The sequence below is a fragment of the Salvelinus namaycush genome, chromosome 30 (assembly GCF_016432855.1).
Source record: "Salvelinus namaycush isolate Seneca chromosome 30, SaNama_1.0, whole genome shotgun sequence".
NCBI classification, from domain to species: Eukaryota; Metazoa; Chordata; class Actinopteri; order Salmoniformes; family Salmonidae; genus Salvelinus; species Salvelinus namaycush.
Window position 1 is genome coordinate 35,294,892 of NC_052336.1, and position 20,099 is coordinate 35,314,990.

Genomic DNA, 20,099 nt, shown 5'->3' on the forward strand with positions numbered 1-20,099 from the left:
CTTGTCTATAAAAGAATTCTGTACTTTTGTTTTAACCTGTTATGGCTGCAAGGGGCAGTATTGAGTAGCCAGTTAAATCGTGCCCATTTCAAACGGCCTCGTACTCAATTCTTGCTCGTACAATATGCATATTATTATTACTATTGGATAGAAAACACTCTCTAGTTTCTAAAACCGTTTGAATTATTTCTCTGAGTGAAACAGAAGTCATTCTGCAGCACACTTCCTGACCAGGAAGTGGAATGTCTGAAACCGAGGCTCTCTTCTACTCCCTGCCTATACATGGGCATGATACGTAAGAGTCTACATACACTTCATACACCTTCCCCTGGTTGTCAAGAGGCGGTGAGAGAAAAAAATTCGTGTTTATCTTGGTCTGAGGTGGAATTAAAGCTCTTTGTTTGACGTGACCGTCCACTTCCTGTTTCTGGAGCGCGCGAAAGAGGACATGGATTTGCCTTCTGTTTTGCTCTCGTTATGGACGACTAACATCTCCGTCTTAGATTTTATTTGATACATGTGACCATATCATCGTAAAGTATGTTTTTTCAATATAGTTTAATCAGATTATTTAAATTTTTTCGGGAGTTTTGCCGTGTTCCGTTCTCTGACTTTGTTGACATTGGAGAGATCCGTAGCACTTGGCAAGTGCCCATGCTAAATGAAGAGGGAAATTTGCCGTTCCAGATCCAAACAACGACTGTTCTGGACAAAGGACACCTTGTCCAACATTCTGACGGAAGATCACCAAAAGTAAGAAACATGTTATGATGCTATTTCTAATATCTGTCGTGCATGTGAACTGGTCGTGGGCGCCCAAGTGTTTCTGGCTATTGTGGCTACGCTAATATAACGCTACATTTTGTTTTCGCTGTAAAACATTTAATAAATCGGAAATATTGTCTGGAATCACAAGATGTGTAACGGCTTTCTTCCTGGGATGAAGGAGAGGACCAAAATGCAGCGCAGTTAGTGTTTAACATGTTTAATTAAACAATAAACGATGAACATTAACAAATAACAAAATAATAAACGTGAAAGCCGAGACAGTCCTATCTGGTGCAGAACACAAACACAGAGACAGGAAACAACCACCCACAATCCCCAACACAAAACAAGCCACCTATATATGATTCTCAATCAGGGACAACGATTGACAGCTGTCTCTGATTGAGAACCATATCAGGCTGAACATAGAAACAGACGAACTAGACACACAACATAGAATACCCACCCCAACTCACGCCCTGACCAACTAAACACATACAAAACAACAGAAAACAGGTCAGGAACGTGACAAGATGCCTGTCTTTCAATTGCTGTACACTATGTATTTTTCAGAAATGTTTTATGATGAGTAATTAGTTATTTGACGTTGGTGTCTGTAAATATTATGGCTGCTTTCGGTGCAATTTCTGATTGTAGCTGAAATGTAAACTATGATTTATACCTGAAATATGCAAATTTTTCGAACAAAACATATGCTATACAATAAATATGTTATCAGACTGTCATCTGATGAAGTTGTTTCTTGGTTAGTGGCTATTTATATCTTTATTTGGTCGAATTTGTGATAGCTACTGATGGAGTAAAAAACTGATGGAGTAAGAAAAGTGGTGTCTTTTGCTAACGTGGTTAGCTAATAGATTTACATATTTTGTCTTCCCTGTAAAACATTTTAAAAATCGGACATGTTGGCTTGATTCACAAGATGTGTACCTTTCATATGCTGTATTGGACTTGTTAATGTGTGAAAGTTAAATATTTAAAAAAAATATCTTTTGAATTTCGCGCCCTGCACTTGAGCTGGATGTTGTCATAAGTGTACCGGTGTCGGGCTGCACCCCAAACAGGTTAACACTCTCAACAGTTCATTAGAAATGGCGAATCGTTGAAAGTCATTGCTATTGCAAAGCTATAATTATTAAAGATGTAGTTTAAGTATAACTCTGACTCGTGTGTTAAGTTTGTCTTTCCTCATTTGATAATACAGAAATGAACCACCACACCTTCAAGTGCAGAGTGAATCTTTTTATACACACACACAAACAAGTTCAAATCTTAAGTTACGCCTTGCTCAGACAGTTACTTTTCCACAACAGACATATATTGTTTATCATATTCTGCAATATGTTTCATAATTTTCTGCAAGCCTAACAATTTCTCCCCTCCACGGGTGGGGACAGAATGTCCTGTTATTGGTTTCACAGTAGCACAACTTGTCTGTCGATAGCTCCTCTTATCCTTTGTTTCACACTTGCACCCTGCTTACATAGCTAAACAGGAACAAAATGTCCTGGTTCTAATTCTGACTAAAACTACATACATCATCAGATTATAGTTTTATGAATCTAATACATTTCATACAATTATATGGTTTCAGGGTGGAATAAATTAGTTATTATCTTAACTTCTCTAGGGTAGGGGGCAGCATTTGGAATTTTGGATGAAATGCATGCCCAAATTAAACTGCCTGCATCTCGGGCCCAGAATATATGATATGCATATAACCGGTAGATTTGGATAGAAAACACTCTACAGTTTCTGAAACTGTTAAAATAGTGTCTGTGAGTATAACAGAACTGATTTGGCAGGTGAAAACCTGAGAAAAATCCAGTCAGGAAATAGTTTTTTTTGTTGTTGTAGTTTTCTATTCAATGCCATTACAGTATCCATTGACTTAGGACTCAAATTGCAGTATCTATGCCTTCCACTAGATGTCAACAGTCTTTAGAAAGTGTTTCAGTCTTGTATCCTGAAAAATGAGGAAGTAAGGGCAGTCTGAATGAGTGGACCCTAAAGTTTCACAGAGCTTTTTCTTGCGCACAACCGTGACAGTGCGTTTCTTGTTTACATTTTATATTGACGACGTTATTGTCCGGTTGAAATATTATCGATTATTTAGGCTAAAAACAACCTGAGGTTTGAATATAAACATCATTTGACATGTTTCTATGAACTTTACGGATACAATTTGGATTTTTTTGTCTTCCTGTTTTGACTGCGTTTGAGCCTGTGGATTACTGAAGAAAACGCGTGACCAAAACAGAGTTTTTTGGGTATAAAGAGACTTTATCGAACAAAAGGAACATTTATTGAGTAAATGATTGTCTGCTGAGTGCAACCATATGAAGATCATCAAAGGTAAGGGATTAATTTTATCTCCATTTCTAAATTATGTAACTGTTCTATCTGGCTGGCTACTGTTTGTAATGATTTGTCTAGTGGGCTATCTTCTCATAATCGTAAGGTATGCTTTCGCCGTAAAGCATTTTTAAAATCTGACACCATGGTTGGATTCACAAGAAGTTCATCTTTAAACCTATGTAAAATATGTTTTGTTTTCTGAGTTTTTACAATGAGTATTTCTGTATTTGAATTTGGCGCCCGGCAGTTTCACTGGCTGTTGAAGAGGTGGGACGCTACTGTCTCACGTGCCCAAGAGAGGTTAAACATACAAATTCTTCTATCAATGACTTAAAGATTGCTGTACACCAGCGGAACCTATCCAAGTTGAAGGAGCAGTTTTACCTTAACTTCTCTGGGATATGTGGGACGCTAACGTCCCACTTGGCCAAAAGCCAGTAAAAATGCAGAGCGCCAAATTCAAATAAATTACTATAAAAATCAAACTTTCATGAAATCACACATGAAAGACACCAAATTAAAGCTACACTTGTTGTGAATCCAGCCAACGTGTCTGATTTCAAAAAGGATTTACAGCGAAAGTGCACCAAACGATTATGTTAAGTCAGTACATAGCCACAGAAAAACACATCCATTTTTCCAGCCAGAGAGAGGAGTAACAAAAAGCAGAAATAGAGATAAAATTAATCACTAACCTTTGATGATCTTCATCAGATGACACTCATAGGACTTCATGTTACACAATACATGTATGTTTTGTTCAGTAAAGTTCATATTTATATCCAAAAATCTGAGTTTAGGCGGGACGCTACTGTCTCACTTGGCAAAAAGCCAGAGAAAATGCAGAGCGCCAAATTCAAATGAATTACTATAAAAATCTAACTTTCATTAAATCACTCATGAAAGATATCAAATTAAAGCTACACTGGTTGTGGATCCAGCCAACATGTAAGAATTCAAATAGGCTTTTCAGCGAAAGCAAACGATGCTATTATCTGAGTTAGCACCATAGTAAACAAAGAGAGAGAGAAGCGTATTTCAACCCTGCAGGCGCGACACAAAACGCAGAAATAGAAATATAATTCATGCCTTACCTTTGAGGAGCTTCTGTTGTTGGCACTCCAATATGTCCCATAAACATCACAAATGGTCCTTTTGTTCGATTAATTCCGTCAATATATATCCAAAATGTCAATTTATTTGGTGCGTTTGATCCAGAAAAACACCGGTTCCAACTTGTGAAACTTGACGACAAAATATCTCAAAAGTTACCTGTAAACTTTGCCAAAACATTTCAAACTACTTTTGTTATACAACTTTAGGTATTTTTTTAACGTAAATAATCAATAAAATTGAAGATGGGATGATCTGTGTTCAATACAGGATTAAAACAAACTGTAGCCAGCCTTCTGGTCATGCGCCTCTAACAAACAGGACACAACAAGTGACCCTGATTCAAAGTGGCCGTACTTCTTCATTACACAAAGGAAAAACTTTCAACCAATTTCTAAAGACTTGACATCCAGTGGAAGCGGTAGGAACTGCAAGAAGGTCAATTAGAAGTCTGTATTCCCAATGAAAATCCATTGAAAAGAGAGTGACATCAACAACAAAAAAATGTCTGAATGGTTTGTCCTCGGGGTTTCGCCTGCTAAATAAGTTCTGTTATACACACAGACATGATTCAAACAGTTTTAGAAACTTCAGAGTGTTTTCTATCCAAATCTATCTACTACAATATGCATATCTTATCTTCTGGGGATGAGTAGCTGGCAGTTGAATTTGGGAATTCTTTTCATCCAAATGTGAAAATTCTGCCCCCTATCCTAGAGAAGTTAAAGAATGGGCAAAAATCCTAGTGGCTAGATGTGCCAAGCTTATAGAGACATACCCCAAGAGACACGCAGCTGTAATTTCTGCAAAAGGTGGCTCTACAAAGTATTGACTTTGGGAGGGTGAATAGTTACGCACGCTCAAGTTTTCAGTTTTTTTGTCTTATTTCCCTGTTTGTTTCACAATAAAAAAAAATTGCATCTTCAAAGTGGTAGGCATGTTGTGTCAATCAAATGATACAAACCCCCCAAACATCCATTTTAATTCCAGGTTGTAAGGCAACAAAATAGGATAAATGCCAAGGGTGTGAATTATTTCGCAAGCCACTGTATCATTATTTACTGCCTAGTCATTTCTAAACGGGTTAAACCATACTGACCACTGCACTTACCATTGTTTCAATTCACTACAGTGAAACATGGCAAAATCAGTTTGAATGCCCAGCTAACTCAAACTTTTCTCCTCATTTGCAGTGTATTCCCAGGCTGTAGCGAATGGGGAGTTATTGTTTTTCTAGATTTGCTTGAGATTAGTCTTGACAGATAAATGTGGCTGGACCACAACACTGATCGAGTCACTAAATCCTGATTTGTGGGAACGATGGAAATGGTGCCGTTCCCATGGTCCAGCGTGGCTGTCAGAAGAAAAACTTAACCCCCAAAAATTCTTGAACTGAACATTTTCAGGAACTGCAAAAGAAATGCCATATTTTACCATTCATGAACATACTAATCTCGGTTAACCCAGAACTAAAGTATTCGGTAATAGGTCAGACGCTCAATTAAGTTCTGGGTCCATACGTGATCGGAGAAGAGATAGAATGAGGATCAGAACCAAGATGAAGAGCTCCACCCTCTCTCTTTGTAAGTTACCGGAAAGTCTGTGGGCCAAATGTCCCCTTCCCTGGGATATCGTGCTTTGTCCAAAGCACTAACTAATGCTGCTCCTAATTCTGCTCTTTATCTGACTCATCCCATTGTATCATGAGAGATCTACAGATACCATTTATGTTTACGTAGTCTATCCATGTAACGATTACAAACATACAAACACGCAACTTCAGAAACTATTTGGAATACATGTTCTTGATCCTAGAGTCGTGAAATGTTCAGAGTACATATAGGGGATTCATTGCCTTCAAATCATTTGAAAAATGTAAATGGACAAAATGGAGTTTGGAGATTTTCTTCAGACAATGATGATAGACATTTTTTACTACAGTGAAACATGATGAAGATGCTTATTTTATTTATTCCGTTATATCTCGCTCGCAATCAGGAGTTAGACGAGTAGGATGGAAAAAATGTTTCTGCCATTTCACTATGTTGGGGTTTATTTATGTGAGACTATAGAGTGTTGTGGGGTTTGTTGAAGTGAAATGAAAGATGAGGCACAATTTGTGTGATGGGAAATGTGATGAGTTTGAACAGTGTTCTGAATGATGAGTGTCTTCATTTGCCTGTGTGTGTGCGTGCATGTGTGTGTGTGTTTGCGCGTGTGCGTGCTTGTGCAAATGTGTGTGTACGTGTGTGTGCAAATGTTCATGTATGTGTAATTAATGTTTTTTACAGACACCAAATGGGCCTTTCACACTTGTGGGGCAGTGGGTTCAGAGGGGCCCACCCCAACCCAGTGTAGCAGCTCATATCGGAACAGCAACATCAACGTTACCGTGGCAACCAGAAGCCCATTCAAAGGCATCCAAATCTGGAGGGTGCCGGAGACTGGCAGTTACAGGTAAATCAAAACACCGGCTGCATCTCAATAGTCTTAAGTGGCTACCTTTCATGGTAGGTGTAACATATAGCCTGAATCGCAAATAGTCTGAATTGGCTTGGTAGATGTAGCACATATGCTGAATCTTAATAGTCTAACTTGGCTTTAACGGTAGGTGTAGCACACCGTCTCAATCTCAATAATCTAAATTGGCCTCCTTTCATGGTAGGCGTAACAAAGGGGCTGCGTCTCAATAGTCTAATTTGACATCCTTAGGAGAATGTCCAATACAGATTTGCTTTAGACACTCATGCACAGACTCTCTCTCTCTCTCTCTCTCTCTCTCTCTCTCTCTCTCTCTCTCTCTCTCTCTCTCTCTCTCTCTCTCTCTCTCTCTCTCAACCCTCAAGCAGCCTTCAAAAAATCCATAGCCTAGCTCTCTTGTCCACGGACAGCAATCGTCTATCCTTTCCACTTCCGTTCCTATTCTATTTCATTTTCATGGCCATTGTTTATGAAATGTTCTCCCTGTACCTGCTTCTCGTCTCCAGCGTCGATCCTCACAGAATGCACGACACCACTAAAGGAAGCATCAGGGAGTTTTTGTTTTAGTTGGTGATGTTGGGTCTGGGTGCCATCACTGAAGGAACCGGGGGTGCCTCAGCTAGGTCATCGGGATTCCACACCTTAGATGGCTCGAGAGGTCTTCTTGCCTCGGTTGGCGCGGCAGGCACCCACCCCACATCATGCTTCAGCCGGCCCATCAGGCTCCCATGCCTCGGCCGCCCCGTCAGGCTTGCCCAGGTGGGACACCGGGTGGCGCCCCTCGAGGTGGAGGGTACTGTCACGCCTGTTCCCACTCTCCCCTCCGGCGCTCAATATTGGACTCACCTGGACTCCATTATTTTGAAGATTACCCCCTCTATATCTGTCTGCTCCTCAAGCTGTTCCCTGTGTCAACATTGATGTTGTTATTGTTTCCCCTGTCCAGACGCTGTTCCTGTTCTGTTTCATGTCCATTGTTTATTAAATGTTCTCCCCGTACCTGCTTCTCGTCTCCAGCGTGGATCCTCACACATGCTCTGTTTACAGAAGCTTTATAATGCACTATACCACCTGTGTGTAACGCATTATTGGAATGCTCTTAATAATAACAGCATTAAAGATCAGCGCCACTGTTCGCTCACAGCACCTTTGTTATTGATTTTGATTTGTTCATGAAACAGAGAGAAGTATCCAGCAGTGCGTATTCTGCTGTGCAATGATGTCAGAAGAAAAAAACATTATTCATTGCTTGCAGTAACTTATTTGTTGTTGATATATTCTAAACGGCCTTGGCAGTTTAACCAATTAAGTACTTTAGCTTTAAAGGTGCAATATGTAGAAATCGATCTGCCATTACCTGGTTGCAAAAATGTTGTTTATGTGACAAAACAAGTAGAGAGAATCACTGTGAAATATATATACAGTACCAGTCAAAAGTTTGGACATGTCTACTCATTGAAGGGTTTTTCTTTTAATTTACAATTTTCTACATTGTAGAATAATAGTGAAGACATCAAAACTATGAAATAACACAAAATGGAATCAAAATCTGTTAAACAATTCAAAATATATTTTATATTTGAGATTCTTCAAAGTAGCCACCCTTTGCCTTGATGACAGCTTCCAAACTCTTGGCATTCTCTCAACCAGCTTCATGAGGTAGTCACCTGGAATGCATTTCAATTAACAGGCGTGCCTTGTTAATTTGTGGAACTTCTTTCGTTCTTAAAACTTCTTTGGGATCGGCGCCCCTTCCTCGGGACGTTGAGCTAACGTAGGCTAATGTGATTAGCGTGAGGTTGTAAGTAACAAGAACATTTCCCAGGACATAGACATATCTGATTTTGGCAGAAAGCTTATAATATTGTTTATTTAATTGCACTGTCCAATTTACAGTAGCCATTACAATGAAAGAATACCATGCTATTGTTTGAGGAGAGTGCACAAATTTGAACATGACAAGTTATTAATAAACAAATTAGGCACATTTGGGCAGTCTGATAGAACATTTTGAACAGAAATGTAATGGTTCATTGGATCAGTCTAAAACATTGCACATACATTGATGCCATCTAGTGGCCAAAATCTAAATTGGACCTGGGCTGGAATAATACATTATGGCCTTTCTCTTCTCAGTTAGATTTGGGTATGTCATTTTTGGCGAAAATATGGTTTCCGGATACTCCCGTAAAGCCCAACTCATTGGCTATCTAGCTAGCTTTGTTTGACCGCGATTGGGGCTTAATTGACAAAGATACAGTTGTTCAAGTGATGGCCACCCGCGTCATCGGCGTGCCAGGAAGGCCTATAGGACACCAAATATGGTATCCTATAGGATATACTACACCCCCAATGAAATAGTGAAGTGTTAGTGAAATAGTGAAGTCCTAGAAGTTAGCTTCTAGGATCTCCGTGGAATAGATTCGAACGTGATTTGACTCATTCAAACAACGTTTAGGGTGAGATTTTCACAGATTCCTTTCTTTGCAAATTGAATGAGTGGAAATACAAAATCCATCGTGCGTGCTATATAGACCTTTTTAGGATATGAAAAAGTATTTTATCTAACAAAACGACACTTCATGTTATCTCTGGGTCCGTTTGGATGATAAGTCAGAGCAAGATTTCAGAATGTAAGTACACATTTCACCTTCAGAGGTGAATTTATCAAACCTATCCCGTTGAAAAAAGTGTTTTGTTGTCAGGAGCTCTCCTCAAACAATACCATGGCATTTTTTCTTTGTAATAGCTACTGTAAATTGGACAGTGCAGCTATATTAACCAGAATTTAAGCTTTCAGCTGAAATAAGACTTGTTTTTACTCTAAAATCTGCGATCTTGATATAACGCGCTGAATCATTTACAACTGCCCCGTTCACGGAACGCCGATCCTTAGGACAACAATAAGAAGAAGAGACTTGCTTGGGCCAAGAAACACTATCAATGGACATTAGACCAGTGGAAATCTGTCCTTTTGGTCTGATGAGTCCAAATGTTACATTTTTGGTTCCAACCACTGTGTCTTTGTGAGATGCAGAGTAAGTGAATGGATGTGTGGTTCCCACCATGAAGCACGGAGGAGGAGGTGTGATGGTGTGGGGGTGCTTTGCTGGTGACACTGTCTGTGATTTATTTAGAATGTAAGACACATTTAACCAGCATGGCTACCACAGCATTCTGCAGTAATATCAATCCCATCTGGTTTGCTCTAGTGGGGCTATCATTCAGGCTGTGTAAAGGCTATTTGACAAAGAAGTAGCGGGATGGAGTGCTGCATCAGATGACCTGGCCTCCATAATAACCCAACCTCAACCCAATTGAGATGGTTTGGGATGAGTTGGACCACAGAGTGAAGGAAAAGCAGCCAATAAGTGCTCAGCATATGTGGCAACTCCTTCAAGACTGTTGGAAAAGCATTCCAGGTGAAGCTGGTTGAGAGAATGCCAAGACTGTGCAAAGATGTCATCAAGGCAAAGGGTGGCTACTTTGAAGAATCTAAAATCTAAACTGTATTTTGATTTGTTTAACACTTTGGATACTACATGATTCCATATTTGTTATTTCATAGTTTTGATGTCCTCACTTGTATTTTACAATGTAGAAAATAGTACAAATAAAGAAAAACCCTTGAATGAATAGGTGTGTCCAAACTTTTGATTGGTACTGTATATATAAAGATCGTATTTTCAGTTGTTTGAAGCTGGAGTACATAACCAAAATTAAGAAGACTCAAAAGCTAACCTTATGGACGGGAAGCATAGAAATAGTGCACATAGAACGGATCTACAGCTTATCAGACTTGGTTTCTATGGGGATGACAGATCTATAACTCACATTTCTATGTGAATTTGGTGGGGTAGCACACAACGCTACATGATAGACCTTTAAGTTAAATTATTTATAACGCCTTATGCACTGGCGGTTCATGCCTTTCCGTTTGTGTGTATGTCCAAAACAGGATCACAGCTTGTGGGGCGGCTGGAGGTCGCAGTGTATTGACCATGGCCAAGTCACATGGTGTCCAACTCACAGCAGACTTCCTGCTTCAGGAGGGCGAGTTGCTTCACATCCTGGTGGGCCAAAAAGGAGAGGATGCCTGCCCCAATGTGAGTACCATCTTCCCCAAAACTATTCTGAATCAATGTCAAGGCTCAACACTTTCACACTTATGCCCCATCCCAAATCAGCCACTATCTCCGACCTCCTAGCAAGGCACTTAGATATAAAAAGACTGAGTAGATCCCAAAAACATTTCTCACCCCAGGACACTTCAACTGTTGACTGTCCAGGAAAATTAAGAAGGGGGGGCACTCTGTTTCTGCATCGATCAGAAATATTTATTGACAGTACAAACCATCACCAGTTAAATGGTTCCTGGTTAATTCATATTTTTGGTGGGGATGAAGTGCATTTGGGTATACCTTTTTCCAGGACTGTGTAGACCTAAGAGGACTATATCTATAAGAAGGGCCTGATAACTTGGGGGAAAAAAACAAATACAATGAAGACAGACCAAGGTAAAACCAGGGTTCTTATTCCGGTGTATTTGCCTTCTTATAAGCCAGGTGGAATCGTTGCTTTATCACTTATACACCTATACACAATTCTGTCAGATCTTCAGAAGTCCATAAGTAGCCTATGATAGACTACAGCATGGCCTAACTTGATCCCAACTGGAATGTTGAAGTCTCAGGGATATGGAAAAAGAAGAACATCCTCAAAACTCCTCTCACACCATAAGGGAGCACGTTTGAATTGATATCCCATGGATTGCATTGCCATTTCACCTATAAACGTTGTTGGAATGAATTTCCTCTCAATCCATCATGTTGTTTTTGGCTTCATCCCGGACTTGTCTTATACTTTGGAGTTCTCAGTCAGGAATCATTTGGAAAATGGATCAAATATATTGGAGAAAAATGTCAGACAAGGAAATGCAGAGAGGTGGCCCAGACACCCAGACAATGGGGAACTGGAGTCATTTGAGGTCTCAGACTCTCAGTTCACTTCTATCAGGTCTATAGTCCCGAAGGGAGAAGATACTCCCAAAGGTTGTTGGTGCTTTTAAAAATGATTTGTTCAGGGTGTTGGTGTGTTCAGTGTTTCTCAAACAGCCTCCCCTCTGTAGGAGTATTAATATCCTTTTAGGCTTTTACACACCACGCACACATGCACACACACACACACACAAACACACACAGGGCTGCAGGTTGCCTATAGTTAAGAGCATTGGGCCAGTATCCAAAAGTTTGCTGGTTCGAATCCCAGAGTCAGCAATCTGCCGTTCTGCCCTTGAGCAAGGCAGTTAACCCCCAACAACTACTCCCCGGGCGCCGATGATGTGGATGTCATTTAATGCAGCACCCTGCCTTAAGGTGTTGGGTTAAATGTGGAAGACACATTTCAGTTGTGTCCCCTTACACACACACATACAAACTATGTGCCTCAACCCTAGCAGGATGGCAAGAGCAACAGGTGGGGGTTAGGGGTAATTCTGTGTGAAATTGAGCTCTCGCTGCTCCCGTACTGGCTGACTTGGCTGTTTGGTTATTATTATCTGTCCTCAACACCGCTAGTCGTTTGGCTCTTGATACGTCTCTCATTTGTTACAATAGCCCAAGTTGCCGATGGGCAGAATGGGAAGAATAACACACTAGATGCAGTAAAAAGCCTGGTCCCAGATCACTTTGTGCTGTCTTGCCAACTCATATGGTCTTGGTCACATCTGGTTTGGCTGGACAATGACTGTTGAAGTTGGCAAGACACCACAAACCGACCTGGGACAAGGCTACTAGGCTAGTAAAGGCCCAAGTCTAACTAAAGATCTGAGCATGGAACTTGACTTCAGCGGATATCTTCCATTGACATCAAACCATGATTTATGAGGAAGTCTGAATTGCACAGACATACAGTGTCTCAAATTAGTTATTTTGCCCTGATTAAAGAAAGTGAGGGATTCACACTTTTTCTATTCTCATTGGTAGACCAACGAGATCCTAAACAAGATCTGTGTGGAGCAGATGCCATTGGAAAACAAGACGCAGGTCAAAGGGGGCGGGGGCGGAGGAGGCGGAGGCGGAGCCACCTATGTGTTCAAGGTAAGGAGAGAAGGCCGCGTACCGATAACTGAGAAAGCTTTATTAGACTTTCTTGCCCTCCTTGATCACTGATATGACTAAAGATGTATTTCATATTGCTTTCAACTGTCAGATATGGGAAGGAAGGAAGGAAGGAAGGAAGGAAGGAAGGAAGGAAGGAAGGAAGGAAGGAAGGAAGGAAGGAAGGAAGGAAGGAAGGAAGGAAGGAAGGAAGGAAGGAAGGAAGGAAGGAAGGAAGGAGAAGGAATCTGATGAGGAACAGAAGCTGGAAAATAAATTAAAGGAAAGGGGACATATTAGATGATTTAGATTTATGAATATGTTTTTTTACTTGTCCCTCAGCTGTTCCTTTTTAATTGAAGCTGGGCTGAAGCGGGTCTAAACACACATACATTAAATGTATAATATATGTTCGAGCAGGGGTATTGAAATATTACTTGTTACCGTCACACAAATTTCCTGGTTGGCAAAGTTCCAGATGAATATTGTCATTTATCGGCGTAGTAACAAACCCCCACCTCGCAACCCAAGCGAATCAAAACTGTTCACACCCAGGGCCTCCCGGGTGGCGTAGCGGTCTAAGGCACTGCATCACAGTGCTGAGGCATCGCTACAACCTCGGTTCGATCCTAGGCTGTGTCACAGCCTGACCGTGCGCCCCATAGGGTGGCGCACAACTGGCCCAGCGTCGTCCGGGTTAGGGGACGGTTTGGCTGGGGGGATTTCCTTATCTCATGCTCTAGCGACTCCTTGTGGCAGGCCAAAGCCTGCAAGTTGACTTTGGATGGTGTTTCGTCCAACACATTGGTTCGGCTTGCTTCCGGGTTAAGAGAGTAGTGTGCCTTGGCAGTTCGTGTTTCGGAGGATGCATAAGTCTCAACCTTCGTCTCTCCCGAGTCTGTTGGGGAGTTGCAGCGATCAGACAATATTGTAACTGCCAATTGGGGGGAATATATAGTGTAAACAAAATATATACAGAAACAGTCGAAAGTTTGGACACACCAAACAATGATTCAAGGTTTTTTCTTAATTTTTACTATTTTCTACAGAGGGAATAACATATATGGAATCATGTAGTAACCAAAAAGGTGTTAAATATATACAAATATATTTTATATTTCAGATTATTCAAAGTAACCACCCTTTGCCTTGATGACAGCTTTGCTCACTCATGGCATTCTCTCAACCAGCTCCATCTGGAATTATTTTCCAACAGTCTTGATATGCTGAGCACTTGTTGGCTGCTTTTCCTTCACTCTGCGGTCCAACTCATCCCAAACATTCTCAATAGGGTTGAGGTCGGGTGATCGTGGAGGCCAGGTCATCTGATGCAGCACTCCATCACTATCCTTCTTGTTCAAATAGCCCTTACACAGCCTGGAGGTGTGTTGGGTCATTTTCCTGTTGAAAAACAAATGATAGTCCCACCAAGTGCAAACCAGATGGGATGGCGTAACGCTGCAGAATGCTGTGGTAGCCATGCTGGTTAAGTGTGCCTTGAATTCTAAATAAATCACTGATAGTGTCACCAGCAAATCACTCCCACACATCACACCTCCTCCTCCAAGCTTCACTTTCAAAGTTAATCCATTCACCTACTCTGCGTCTCACAAAGACACGGCGGTTGGAACCAAAGATCTCAAATTATGACTCATCAGACCAAAGGACAGATTTCCGGCGGTCAAATATCCTTTACTCGTGTTTCTTGGCCCAAGCAAATCTCTTCTTATTATTGGTGTCATTTAGTAGTGGTTTCTTTGCAGCAATTCGACCATGAAGGCCTGATTCACGCAGTCTCCTCTGAACAGTTGATGTTGAGATGTGTCTGTTACATTTAAGTCATTTAGCAGTTAGGGTTAGGGTCATTTAGCAGTGTTAATTGAACTCTGTAAAGCATTTATTTGGGCTGCAATTTCTGAGACTGGTAACTCTAATGAACTTATCCTCTGCAGCAGAGGTAACTCTGGATCTTACTTTCCTGTGACGGTCCTCATGAGAGACAGTTTCATCATAGCGCTTGATGGTTTTTGCGACTGCACTTGAAGAAACGTTCAAAGTTCTTGAAATTTTCCCAATTGACTGACCTTTATGTCTTAAAGTAATGACAGACTGTCGCTTCTCTTTGCTTATTTGAGCTGTTCTTGTCATAATATGGGCTTGGTCTTCTGTAAATCACCCCTATCTTGTCACAACACAACTGATTGGCTCAAATGTATTAAGTAGGAAAGAAATTCCAGAAATTAACTTTTAACAAGGAACTCCTGTTAATTGAAATGCATTCCCGGTGAATAACTCATGAAGCTGGCTTAGTGAATGCCAAGAGTGTGCAAAGCTCTCATCAAGGTAAAGGGTGGCTACTTTGAAAAATCTCAAATATATTTGTTTAACACTTTTTTGGTTACTACATGATTCCAATATTTCATAGTTTTGATGTCTTCACTATTATTCAACAATGTAAAATAGTAAAAATAAAGAAAAACCCTTGAATGAATAGGTGTGTCCAAACTTTTGACTGGTACTATATATAAATATTTGAATATATATGTATGTGTGTATGTATAAAGATTAAGTAGAATAACACACTAGATGCAGTAAAATGCCTAACCTGGTACCAGATCTCCTGTTCACACCCCTCTTATTGGCAGATTGAACAATTTCCAGGTTTCAAGCTAATTTCCTGCAATTCTACACGTTTTGCCAGTTTCAAAGCTAATTTTCTGCAATTCTACACATTTTGCCATACCTTATGTGTGATCTTATGGTACCAGGGATCAAATGGGTTCCAATTATTTAATTATTTTTGTCGGTCCGTCTGTTGAGTTTGGCTCTGCTAGAGGTTGATAACATCACACTGACTAATTTGCCATGGCAACAGGTGCAGAGGGGTGTCCACATCCCCCTGATCATTGCAGGTGGGGGTGGGGGACGTGGGTACAGCAGCCAATCGGACAGCCAGGATGAGCTGATGGACAACCCCAATGTACCAGGGCGCAACGGGAAGTCTGGAGCGGCAGGTAAATCACTGTGTGTATTGTGAAGAACTGCTTGACTATATGTGTGCTTCCGTGTGCATGCGCCAGACCTGGGATGTCTACAGTTGTAACTATGGTTTGTGGAAAGTAACAACATTTCTGGGGGATCGAAGTTACTTTGGAGATGACAACAACAAAAAATTACAACTTAAAACTATTTGAATACAGATCTGAGAAAGCAACTATTTTTTCAAACTATTTAAATACAGATCTCAAGAAGTGACAACTTTTCTGAAAGTATTGGATTGGCTGCCATCTACTAATGCAGTATCTGTATCTGGAACTGCTTGTTGAAGATATAAATAGAATGAGTAGAGCTCACAATGACCTATACTATCCAATCTATCTGACAGTCAAACAGTATTTGATCTACACAATACATTTGTATCTGAACATTCTGTAAATGTCCATCCTCCTGAATGTCCATTGGCCCAGGTGTACATAATCAAGTCAAACCAACTAACCAATGATATGTTGTACAGATAAATAAGTTTTGTCACTCAACTACTGTATGATTCAACATGCCACTGAAAAGGTAAAAAGCTGCAATTTATTTTATGATACCTGAAAATACTGCAGAGTAATTCAAAGCCCATTGCAAACAGCAAGTTGGATGATTACATAGCAACTTGTCCAGTGTTAAAACAAATAATAACACAATGTGTTAATAAATCAACACTGAAAGTGTGGATGCTGTGGACTCATATAGACACCGAAACAGTGTTAACTTAATACACTGCTTACTTTGAAGCCTCATCACGTACAGTGTTTCCCAGAGTGCCTTGCCATTCAAGTAAATTGTAGAGTTACCACCCATGACTGTATTTGTTAGTGACAAATACAAATGGTTGTTGCATTCATCCATTTTAAGTCCTATGGACTTCACCAAGTGAGATCATAAGTGATTATGTTATCGTACAAAAATATATAATTTAACACAATACCATACGTATTTCTTAAGGCCTTATTTTGAGGGCCTGTTTTTAGCCTGGGGCCTGAAACTCATACACATCACTTTGAAACAAAGCCACGCCCATCATTATCATATTTACGAAGTATGCTCTATTCCAAGTCAATTTTTTAAATGTATTATTTTTTGTTTCAAGATCTATGTTTGATTGATTACTCTTATGCTACACAAAGATAAATAACATACATTTTTCTAAACTAATCCAATCAGTTAGTTTTTTTGCACTCGTTACTGAAATGTATGCAACAGTTTAAAAGTCTTATAATCCAAACAATTTATGTAATAGATTATGCTATCAGAAAGCAACTTCCAGAGTTCTATGTAACAACAATGTTGTTATTGTAATAATCAAGTTATTATTATTAAGTGTTACTGTATTATGTCTCACTTATGAAAATACACTGAGTATACCAAACATTAGGAACATCTTCCTAATATTGATTTGCACCCACTTTTTGCTCTCAGAACAGCCTCAATTTGTCAAGGTGTCGATAGCGTTCCACAGGCATGCTGGCCCATATTGACTCCAATGCTTCCCGCAGTTGTGTAAAGTTGCCGGATGTCCTTTGGGTGGTGGACCATTCTTGATACACACAGTAAACTGTTGATCGTGAAAAACTCAGCAGCGTTGCAGTTCTTGACACAAACCGGTACGCCTGGCACCTACTACCATACCCTTTTCAAAGGAACTTACATCTTGTGTCTTGCCCATTCACCCTCGGAATAGCACAAATACACAATCCATGTCTCAACTGTCTCAAGTCTTAAAAATAATTATTTAATCTGTCTCCTCCCCTTCACCATATTGCCACTCCTATTTGCCATATCTTCAATTCAAGCCTACTAGAAAGTGTGTGCCCTCAGGCCTGGAGGAAAGCAAAATAATAGTAAAGCCCCCTTTACTGGCTCAAATATCTGACCAATTTGCCTGTTACCAACTCTTGGTAAACGTTTGACCAGATACAATGCTATTTTACAGTAAACAGTAAACAAATTGACAACTGACTTTCAGCACGCTTATAGGGAAGAACATCAAATTGTATTTGTCACATGCGCCGAATACAACAGGTGTAGTAGAGCTTACAGTGAAATGCTTCCTTACAAGCCCTTAAAATACCTAAAATACCTTACAAGCCCTTAACCAAAAAATACCTAAAAAAATAAGAAATAAAAGTAACAAATAATTAAAGAGCAGCAGTAAAATATCAATGGCGAGGCTATATACAGGGGGTACCAGTACAGAGTCAATGTGCGGGGGCACCGGTTAGGCAAGGTTATTGAGGTAATTTATACATGTGGGTAGAGTTATTAAAGTGACTTATGCATAGATAATAACAGAGAGTAGCAGCAGTGTAAAAGGGGGGGGAAATGCAAATAGTCTGGGTAGCCATTTGATTAGATGTTCATTAGTCTTATGGCTTGGGGGACGAAGCTGTTTAGAAGCCTCTTGGACCCTAGACTTGGTGCTCCGGTACCGCTTCCCGCGCGGTAGCAGAGATGTGGCTAGAGTCTTTAACAATTTTTAGGGCCTTCCTCTGACGCCACCTTGTATAGAGGTCCTGGATGGCAGAAAGCGTGTCCCCAGTGATGTACTGGGCCGTACGCACTACCCTCTGTAGTGTCTTGCGGTCGGAGGTTGACCAGTTGCCATACCAGGCAGTGATGCAACCAGTCAGGATGCTCTTGATGGTGCAACTGTAGAACCTTTTGAGGATCTGAGGACCCATGCCAAATCGTTTCAGTCTCCTGAGGGGGAATAGGTTTTGTCGTGCCCTCTTCACAACTGTCTTGGTGTGCTTGGACCAAGTTAGTTTGTTAGTGATGTGGACATCAAGGAACTTGAAGCTCTCAACCTGCTCCACTACAGCACCGTAGATGAGAATGGGGGCGTGCTCTGTCCTCCTTTTCCTGTAGTCCACAATCATCTCCTTAGTCTTGATGACGTTGAGGGAGAGGTTGTTGTCCTGGCACCACACGGCCAGGTCTCTGACCTCCTGGGTATAGGCTGTCTCGTCTTTGTCTGTGATCAGGCCTACCACTTTTGTGTCATCGGCAAACCTAATGATGCTGTTGGAATCGTGCCTGGCCGTGCAGTCATGAGTGAACAGGGAGTACAGGATCGGACTGAGCATGCACCCCTGAGGGGCCCCCATGTTGAGGATCAGTGTGGCGAATGTGTCGTTACCTACCCTTACCACCTGGGGGCGGCCCGTCAGGAAGTCCAGGATCCAGTTGCAGAGGGAGGTGTTTAGTCCCAGGGTCCTTCGCTTAGTGATGAGCTTTGAGGGCAGTATGGTATTGAATGCTGAGCTGTAGTCAATGAATAGCATTCTCACATAGGTGTTCCTTTTGTCCAGGTGTGAATGGGCAGTGTGGAGTGCAATAGAGATTTAATCTTTTGTGGATCTGTTGGGGCAGTATGCAAATTGGAGTGGGTCTAGTGTTTCTGGGATAATGGTATTGATGACCACTCTTTCAAAGCACTTCATGGCTACAGATGTGAGTGCTACGGTCCGGTAGTCATTTAGGCAGGATAGCTTAGTGTTCTTGGGCACAGGGACTATGGTGGTCTGCTTGAAACATGTTGGTATTACAGGTATTACAGGGAGAGGTTGAAAATGTCAGTGAAGACACTTGCCAGTTGGTCAGCGCATGCTCGGAGTACACTTCCTGGTAATCCGTCTGGCCCTGCAGGCTTGTGAAAGTTGACCTGTTTAAAGGTCTTACTCATATCGGCTGCGGATGGTGTGATCACACAGTCGTTCGGAACAGCTGATTCTCTCATGCAGTTTTCAGTGTTACTTGCCTCAAAGTGGGCATAGAAGTAATTTAGTTTGTCTGGTAGACACGTGTCACTGGGCAGCTCTCGGCTGTGCTTCCCTTTGTTGGGGAGGGCGAGGGAGAGCTTTGTACGCATCTCTGTGTGTGGAGTAAAGATGGTCTAGAGTTTTTTTACCTCTGTTTGTACATTTAACATGCTGGTAGAAATGAGATAAAACAGATTTAAGTTTCCCTGCATTAAAGTCCCAGGCCACTAGGAGCGTCGCTACTGGATGAGCATTTTCCTGTTTACTTATGGCGGTATACAGCTCATTGAGGGCGGTCTTAGTGCAGCATCGGTCTGTGGTGGTATGCAGACAGCTACGAAAAATACAGATGAAAACTCTCTCGGTAGATAGTGTTGTCTACAGCTTATCATGAGATACTCTACCTCAGGCGATCAAAACCTTCAGACTTCCTTAGTTATCATACACCAGC

At 41.0% G+C, this 20,099-nt stretch overlaps 1 protein-coding gene across 1 annotated transcript in view; it reads left to right on the forward strand.

The window, feature by feature from the left end:
• Nucleotides 1-20,099, forward strand: part of LOC120025103 (ALK tyrosine kinase receptor-like) — a 151,067-nt gene that overhangs the window by 25,656 nt on the left and 105,312 nt on the right. Inside the window, exons 4-7 of the mRNA XM_038969536.1 lie at nt 6,552-6,717; nt 10,700-10,847; nt 12,726-12,839; nt 15,715-15,853. Coding sequence (XP_038825464.1) covers nt 6,552-6,717; nt 10,700-10,847; nt 12,726-12,839; nt 15,715-15,853 — 567 coding nt within the window. The remainder of the gene's footprint in view (nt 1-6,551; nt 6,718-10,699; nt 10,848-12,725; nt 12,840-15,714; nt 15,854-20,099) is intronic.